At 48.7% G+C, this 8,702-nt stretch overlaps 1 protein-coding gene across 1 annotated transcript; it reads right to left on the reverse strand.

Annotated features, from left to right (window-relative positions):
* Positions 1-472: 472 nt before the first annotated feature.
* Positions 473-6,821, reverse strand: LOC134016701 (slit homolog 2 protein-like). Its single transcript, XM_062456032.1, has 4 exons — positions 6,756-6,821; positions 4,005-4,076; positions 2,088-2,159; positions 473-632 (listed from the first exon to the last, which is right to left on the reverse strand). The coding sequence occupies exons 1-4, from the start codon at positions 6,809-6,811 to the stop codon at positions 497-499; spliced, it is 336 nt and encodes a 111-aa protein (XP_062312016.1). The 5' UTR covers positions 6,812-6,821; the 3' UTR covers positions 473-496.
* Between the last annotated feature and the right edge of the window lie 1,881 nt (positions 6,822-8,702).

An 8,702-nucleotide genomic window follows, 5' to 3' on the forward strand; every position in this document is an offset into this window, starting at 1 on the left:
GGACAACTGGTTCTCTTGCAGTTCTAGAGAGTGAAATGATCATCTAAAAACACACACACACACATCAAACATGCTCAGCAGGGAGGTGAGAAGCGTGAATAATGAAAGATGAGCCACCAGCTCCATCTTCATCATACTCAGGAGCGCAAACACACACGCACAAACACACTCTCCCAACACGCACATACACACACACACGCACACAGCTGTGTGCTCGTCCCAGGGTGTACATCTGCCATCTTCATGCCAGCTGCTGAGTGCTGGACTGACATGAAAAAGACTGCCTGGGGGAAACTCACGTGTGTGCATGAGAGACAAATTGTGTGCATGTGTGAATATGTGAGGTTATGCACATGCGAACGGTGTGTGTGTGAGGAAAAAGTGTGATTTGTTTGTGTGTATTGGAAGAGAGACGTGTGTGTGTGGTGTGTGTGGGGGGGGGGGGGTGGGGGCTGCAGGCTACTTACCAGAGCAGGTGAACTCATGCTTCTGTATCTCAGCCACGTTGAGCCCCCGTAGAGGGAGGGGGGGGCGGTGCACTGGGTGAACAGACCAATCGTAGGCCTCTGTCGGAGCCACTGAGCAACCAGGAGAGATGACAATCACAGTTCAGGTTGTTGGAGTGAAGCCGGCTGGGGAGCGGAAGCAGACGTGAAATGAGATCAGATTCAATCCAACTGGATTACAGACTAGATTTGATTTAAAGATGGATTAAGATTGATTTTGATTAGTCCCTGTGAAAGTCCCTGCCCCTTGAAAGGATCGCAGTACACATTACACAAGTACACACACACACACACAGACAGCAACAAATTACATAGTCAGACACACAAAGAAAGAGCCTACTGTAAGTAACCCACTTTTTGAAAAAATAATATATATATATATAAGTTTATCACTAGCCTAAATAATCGGATTCTGATTATTTTATCACTTTCCTGCAATCTCACAATAAAAGGAAAAAACACAAGTTGAATAGTTGCAAAGTCTCTCCCGTCCCAACACACCTGGTCTGGACTAGATCTCTAAACACACCTGATTTGAACAGCAAGCTCTGTAGAAGGACATCTCATCTCACTGTTCAGTCATAGTTCAGGTTGCCTCTCTCTGGGAACCCTTCTCTTAACCTTCTCTTTGGAAACTCAAGCTAGCAGCCATCCAGCATGTGTCCCTAGAGCAGTGACCCACAGCGGAGTCTCTGATGGAGCAAATCCCAGCATGGCAAATTGTATATGACACATTCTAAAGCAAGAATTCTAAATGGGAACATTCGAAAACCAGAGATTCTAAACATGGCATTCCAGGAACGCTGCACTTGTACAGAATAGCTACCCTGCTTTGGCGGTAGGAGTCTAGAAGATAAAGCCACACACACTAAAGACACACACACACACACACTAACCATAACCCACTGGGAACCAAGAAGCATAAAAAAGCACCACAAGAATGAATTCCAGCGAGGATAATGGATTTAATTCCTACATACTTCCATATTTAGTAATCACATTTAGACAATAGGCTCGCAGGGGTGAGCATTTCTGGTCTGCTATGGCTGCTGCAGCTCAGACTGACTAAGATAAGAGGCTGGTGCCAGAGACTCCCAGACTGCTGTGGGCTGATGGTCTGTGGCTGCAGACCAGGACTAAACCACATCATCCATCTGCTCTCTACTGATCTGGACCCCTGTCTGCTCAGTGTGGACACACTCACACCAGAACCCACACACACCAGAACACTGTGTACTACCCACACACACCAGAACCCACACCACACCAGAACACTGTGTACTACCCACACACACCAGAACCCACACACACCAGAACACTGTGTACTACCCACTCACACCAGAACACTGTGTACTACCCACACACACCAGAACCACACACACCAGAAATACACATACACCAAAACACTGTCGACCCATACACACCAAAATACAACCAGACTGAACCTGTCTGCTCAAAGATCTTCACTTCACAGCTCTACAGCAGCCATGGTACTGTGTGCCTGGCCTGGTCAGGTTCAAGGCTGATAGAAGACAGACACGGAGATAGTTGTGTGTGTGTGATTGTGTGTGTATCACTCACAAGGTACGCAGCTTGGGCATGTGGTTGAAGCTGGAGACTGGGATGCTGCTGATGTTGTTGTTGTTCAAAGTCCTGGAGACAAAAGATGGAGACACCACAGTTGAGAGAGACAATACCAGAGTCTTCTCTCTCTCTCTCTCTCTCTCTCTCTCTCTCTCTCTCTCTCTCTCTCTCTCTCTCTCTCTCTCTCTCTCTCTCTCTCTCTCTCTCTCTCTCTCTCTCTCATCTCTCTCTCTCTCTCTCTCTCTCTCTCTCTCTCTCTCTCCTCTCTCTCTCTTTCTCTCTCTCTGGGATCTAATATATCGTCCTTCACAGATGGGGTTAGGGCTAGCCCCTCCATCCTCACACATTATGGATGTGCATACACTTACTTGACACACACACATCACACAAGCACACGCACACACACACATACACACACAGACACACACACACACTACCCCATCTGGGGCATCAGCTGCAATAGAAAGATCAGAGGTCATTTTAATCAGCCTAACAACCCCACATATCACCTCCAACACCTCCCCCTATCCCAACACCCCCCCCCCCTCCATTCAGGCCCTGTTAACTCAGCCACCCCCATCTCTCACTGGAATAAAAACCCATATAGACATCATCCATGATCCTCCCCCCTTGTCTCAACCCTCCCCCCACCATGACGATAACCCCAACCTGATCCCCAATCTATCCTCCCTGCCAATTAACAACCCCCCCATCCTCCCTTCCCTCACACAGCCTCCCCCCCACCCCCCTCCAGACCAGCTGCAGGTGAACACCCCCCCCCCCCCCCCCATCTCTTTGTTCTCAGTTCAGAGAGGCACGGCCTGGTTCACATCAGAGCCACGTCAGACATGGTCAACGGTGAACCAAGCCTAGATTCTAACCCTGCCTTAACCAGTTGACTCTGGTGGGGACTGGCTGTTGGGTTGTGTAGGGTGGTGTAGGGTGGGGCAGAGTAGGTTAGTGTGGGGTGGGGTAGGGCAGTGTGGGGTAGGGTGGGTGGGGTGGTATGTGGCGGGGTGGGTTAGGTTGGTGTGGGGTAGGATGGGTAGGATGGGTGGGGTGGTGTGGGGTAGGAATGCTGTGGCATGGGGTGGTGTGGGGTAGGAACATTTACATTTAGTCATTTAGCAGACGCTCTTATCCAGAGCGACTTACAGTAAGTACAGGGACATTCCCCCTGAGGCAAGTAGGGTGAAGTGCCTTGCCCAAGGACACAACATCATTTTGCACAGCCGGGAATCGAACCGGTAACCTTCAGATTACTAGCCCGACTCCCTTACCGCTCAGCCACCTGACTCCCAGGAATGCTGTGGCATGGGGTGGTGTGGGGTAGGATGGGGTGGTGTGGGGTAGGAATTCTGTGGCATGGGGTGGGGTGGGTGGTGTGGGGTGGTGTGGTGTGGGGTGGGGTAGGATGCGGTGAAATGGGGTGGCGTGGGGTAGTGTGGGGTGGTGTGGGGTGGTGTGGGGTGGGGTGAGGTAGGGCAGGGCAGGTGCGATGGAGTGGGGTCGAGTTGGCTCGAGGACTCTGCCCCCCCGTCCCCCGTCCCCCGTCTAGGGACCACCCCACCTCCAGGGAACAGTGAATTACTGTCACCAGTTTTGAATACAGCAGGGACCTTGGGGGGGCTGCAGAGTAACCGTGTGTGTGTGTGTGTGTGTGTGTGTGTGTCTCCTCTGTGTCTGCTGGCTCTGGTGGTGGTCCTGCTACTCCAGGGGGAGAACAGCTTCATTTAACTGAAAGATTTAATGGGATGATAGGGAGAAAGCTGTGTGGCTGACAAATATCTGACTTGAGGGTCTGTGTGTTTGTGTTAGTGGGTGTGCGCGTGAGTGTGTGTGTATGTATGTGTGTGTGTGTGTGTGTGTGTGTGTGTGTGTGTGTGTGTGTGTGTGTGGGGGGGGGGTACTCACAGCACTTCCAGACTCCGCAGAGCCCTGAAGGCACCATCTTCAACACAGCTGATGTGATTCTTATCCAGCTGACTGCAGAGGAAACACGACAACAACATGGATTATACTTCGGTACACACACTTGCCGACACGCACCAGTACACAAACCACGCACGCATACACACACATACACCTGTATTTAAACACACACACAAAAACTCTCACACGTACACTTGTACACACACACACACACACCCACGCACACCTGTTCACAAACACACACACACACACATAACGCTGTACACAAACACATGCTCTCACAAACATACACACTCACCTCCAAACACACACTCTCACACACAGTCGCAAACACAAACCAATGTTTAAACACACACTCGCACACCCAGACGCACGCACACACCCATGTGCACCAAACACCCAAATGCACACACACACACACACACACACACACACACACACACACACATGAATGCCCCCAAAGCAGCATGTCCGGGATCCAGCCAGTATAGGAGAGGACCCCAGACTGTTTATCAGCAACAAGCATACAAACCTGTCTTTAAGTGTGTGTGTTCTTGTGGGATGGTGTGTGTGTGTTTGTGCGAGTGAGCGAGTGTGCGAGTGGTGGGTGAGTGTGTGTTGTGTGTCTACAGGGATAAAGGTAGGAATCACTCAGCCATATCTGCAAAGGGGCAGACCTTGCTCACTCTATCAGTGTAATACACTGCACAATGATCCAAGACACATTCACACACACTCACACAAACACAGGCACACACACACACGCACACACTGTGACAGACCACAGACAAACAGATGAGGTGTGTGTACATTTCAGGACACTTTGACAGAAGACGCCAAACTCACAGGTTTTTTAATGTAAGCAACGTCACAAAGAACAGAAAATAGGAATGTTCTGGAGATCCTAGCTCCGCCCAGGTCGGCTGCACACCCCAGCACATGAAGTGCCACAAAACCATTATTCTAGTAATCGACTGAATACACACCAAAAGACTGACACACACAAAGTCTCTGTCTCTCTCTCTCTCTCGCCTCGTTTTAAAGATGTCGCCCGTGACTGGGTCCATGAGGCCCGCTTCCCTGGTGCTGGGAGGGCTGGGAAGGCTCTGACCCTCTGGGAAAGTCACAACGAACAATCCCCTTCGGCAAGCAGGGGCATTCATTCAGAGCCCTAGACATGCCTGTGTGCGTGTGTGTGTGTCAGTACTATTACGTCTAAACTAAACATTGGTATAAAGATCTTTAACTGGTAGATGTCTTTGAGAGCTCACCAGATGCTCTCCATTTCAGGAAGACATAAATCTACATCTAGTCTTTGTTCTGGTGGTCATATAGGTATAATATTGGGACTGTAGTGTCTGTGTGTGTGTGTTGCTCAGATTGGTGTGTAGAATTATGTGGGTATTTATGATTTATTGGCATGATTGCCCTGACAGGAACTCTATATATGGATAAATGCTATCGATGTCATATCCTCTTTAAGTACTCCTCTGGCCATATATTCTAACATGTCTAAACAGTGGTCTGTATTGGTGGGGTGGAAAAATGTGAGTGTATGTGTGTGTGTCCATTTACTGTATCTGTGTGAGAGTGAGGGCCTCGATCATGTATTAACGCTTTTGCGCCCACTTCAGGCGTATTTGTTTCGCAACGTGCGCGTAAAAGCATGGCGAGGTATGTACAAACATGCCGCACTGAGGTAAAAACGCAGACTGCCTGTCGCGGGAACTGAAAATGGCAAATTGCGCTTTTCCATGTCATGCATATGCATTCATGTGAGGGTCAAAGGGAAAGTGGGAGTTTCCCATGAAGAGATGGGAGGGGATCAGGGGTGGACTGGGGGAAAAAAGTGGCCCGGCAGTTACTGTCACACCGGCCCATTCAATACACGGCGCGTTGCCCACTCAATGCATCGCACTTATTGACCAGTCAGTGGCCTACTTGGAAAAACACCCATACACTTAACATTATTTTGGATGATTACAAAGAAATAACATCATATATATCTTTTCTTAAGTTGAACTTCCGAAGTCCGTAAGAACACATTTCAGAAGACACTTCAGAAGATTTTCGAAAAATAGGCACCATGAGTGTGACAGATCAGTCAGTATAAAAGTCAGTCAGTTATTTCAGCCTACTGAAGGTCTGAGAGCAATTTATACGTGTTCAAGCTATGTAATAAGGAAAACAGGTGGAGGTGCTGGCGATGTCAGAGGGAGGGCCGGTTGGTGATGGAAGTGGGACGGTATTTTGGACCAACCCGGTCGGCCCACCGGGGATTCCCCCCGGTATCCCCCGGTATCCCCGATGGCCCGATGGCCAGTCAATTTCGTAATCACTAAATCTTTGTTTTCGCTGTTTTGACTTTGGTGGCTGATCCATGATAGAAAGAGAGAAGGAGGCCCATTCAATTGCGCGTTTAAATGCTCGCAATTTACAGTATAGTGGGCAGAGAAAGGCGCTGCTTACCCGATGAACTGCAGGTTTTGTAAATACGACGTGAACTAAGTATCACAGTGTGCGCTATCTGCGGGTTGGCCATGGCGCTAATAATGATACGTTTGCAAATATACGTACATGAGGGCCTGAGTGTATATTAGTCATGGTACTATATTGGTGTAAGTGAGTATGTGTTGGTCAGGTTGATAGACTGATGTGTGTGTGTGTGTGTGTGTGTGTGTGTGTGTGATTCAACAGCAGATGTACAGGTGTGTGTTGCGGTGTTCCTCTTACAGATTCTTGATGTCAGTGGCTCCTCTGAAGGCCTTCCTGGGGATGGACTGGATCATGTTCTCACTCAGGTCCCTGAAGAAACACACAAACACACACACCAGGTTAGAGCTCAGACTGGACTGACACAGTTACCTTACATCACTTCCTGTTTATCACTGACAGCTTTAACGTACTATGCTAGAGGACTGAACACGTCACATGGCCAGAACAGTCTAGAACAGATGTCTCAAACATAGCTGTTCCATAGTCAAAAGCTACACAACTCTAACACATACACGTGTGACAGTGTTTTCTCAGGCATGCAATCATACAGTCATTCCACTAGTGTGAGGTGCATGAGTGACTGCGTATGAACCTGAAAATCAGGCAATAGTCTGGACACCCCTGTGGGGTCCTATGGGAGCATGCACAGGGAATTAATTAGTGGGCTTTCAGACAAAGAGCATTGATCTGGCAGAGTGTGTGTGACACTGTTTTTGCTGGACTGTGGATACAAATGAGGTATTTAAATGTGTGTGTGTGTGTGTGTGTAGAGGGATGTGGAGTAAGGCTGACAGAGAGGAGGGCAGGGGAGAGGGGGAGGAGAGAAGGGGAGAGACACAAGTTGCCATAGCTTTAATTAGTAGAAGGCTTTGTTCAACAGTTAAATGGTGAGCTGACCTCATTCAGAAAGGGTCTGCCCCTCTCTCTCTCTCTCTCTCTCTCTCTCTCTCTCTCTCTCTCTCTCTCTCTCTCTCTCTCTCTCTCTCTCTCTCTCTCTCTCTCTCTCTCTCTCTCTCTCTCTCTCTCTCTCTCTCTCTCTCTCTCTCTCTCTCTCTCTCTCTCTCTCTCTCTCTCTCTCACACAAATATATATCCACACACATACACGTAGGGGCTCCCACAGCACAGGATGTAAACAGAGTACTCATGGCCCCTCGGAGTGCCAGCCTTGGAAAAATGACCCTGAGTCAAAACACACACACACACACATTCATGCACATTCACGCACAAACCTATACATGCACACACAGAAACATATACATGAACCCGTTTGCAAGAAGATACTCACAGAGACACACACAACCGCACACACACACACATGCATCCTGCCATGTAAGAATGCTGAAAAGGTTGCCAAGATACACAAACACACACACATACACCCACACAATCTGGTTCATGTCATTTCCAGAATGTTCTCTGGAATGGAGATGTACAAACACACTGTGGTGGCTTGAGTGAAACCCAACCAAAAGCAGTACACAGCAGTCTCAGAACACACATACACTCACACAAATCTGGCCACAAACCTACACAAACACACACATACACACACACACACAAGGTAGATCCAGCAGATTGAAAGGCTATGACCTGTCATGTCTTGCATCAGTAAGAGGTGTGTGTATCTAAAACGACATGACGTTCTGACAGCAATAAAACACATGCACTCATCTAGAATAAACTAACGTGTAAGATGTCTAATTATCTTGACAACAACACATTCCTGTTATATAGACATCAGCTATAGCTCGCTCCCATTCAGACACGGACACGCCTGAAACACACACACACACAGACACAGAACACAGTCATCAATTTAGGTAGCTGGCTCCTTCACAGCAATAACATAAGTATCTCATTTGATGACAGGTTATAACACATGAACCTTTACCAGGGAGGGGACAGAGAGAGGGAGAGAGAAGGAGGGACAGAGAGAGGGAGAGAGGAGGGACAGAGAGAGGGAGAGAGGAGGGACAGAGAGAGGGAGAGAGAATGAGGGACAGAGAGAGGGAGAGAGAAGGAGGGACAGAGATAGGGAGAGAGGAGGGACAGAGAGAGGGAGAGAAAAGGAGGGACAGAGAGAGGGAGAGAGAAGGAGGGACAGAGAGAGGGAGAGAGAAGGAGGGACAGAGAGAGGGAGAGAGAAGGAGGGACAGAGAGAGGGAGAGAGAAGGAGGGACAG

The sequence above is a fragment of the Osmerus eperlanus genome, unplaced genomic scaffold (assembly GCF_963692335.1).
Source record: "Osmerus eperlanus unplaced genomic scaffold, fOsmEpe2.1 SCAFFOLD_329, whole genome shotgun sequence".
In the NCBI taxonomy this organism is placed as follows: Eukaryota; Metazoa; Chordata; class Actinopteri; order Osmeriformes; family Osmeridae; genus Osmerus; species Osmerus eperlanus.

Coding starts and splice junctions, on each gene's coding strand:
- LOC134016701 (XM_062456032.1), bottom strand. CDS start 6,811: ATGATCCAGTCCATCCCCAGGAAGGCCTTCAGAGGAGCCACTGACATC. Junction 4,077..6,755: donor GCCACTGACATCAAGAATCT/GTAAGAGGAACA, acceptor TTTCCTCTGCAG/TCAGCTGGATAAGAATCACA. Junction 633..2,087: donor ATGCCCAAGCTGCGTACCTT/GTGAGTGATACA, acceptor TCCGCTCCCCAG/CCGGCTTCACTCCAACAACC.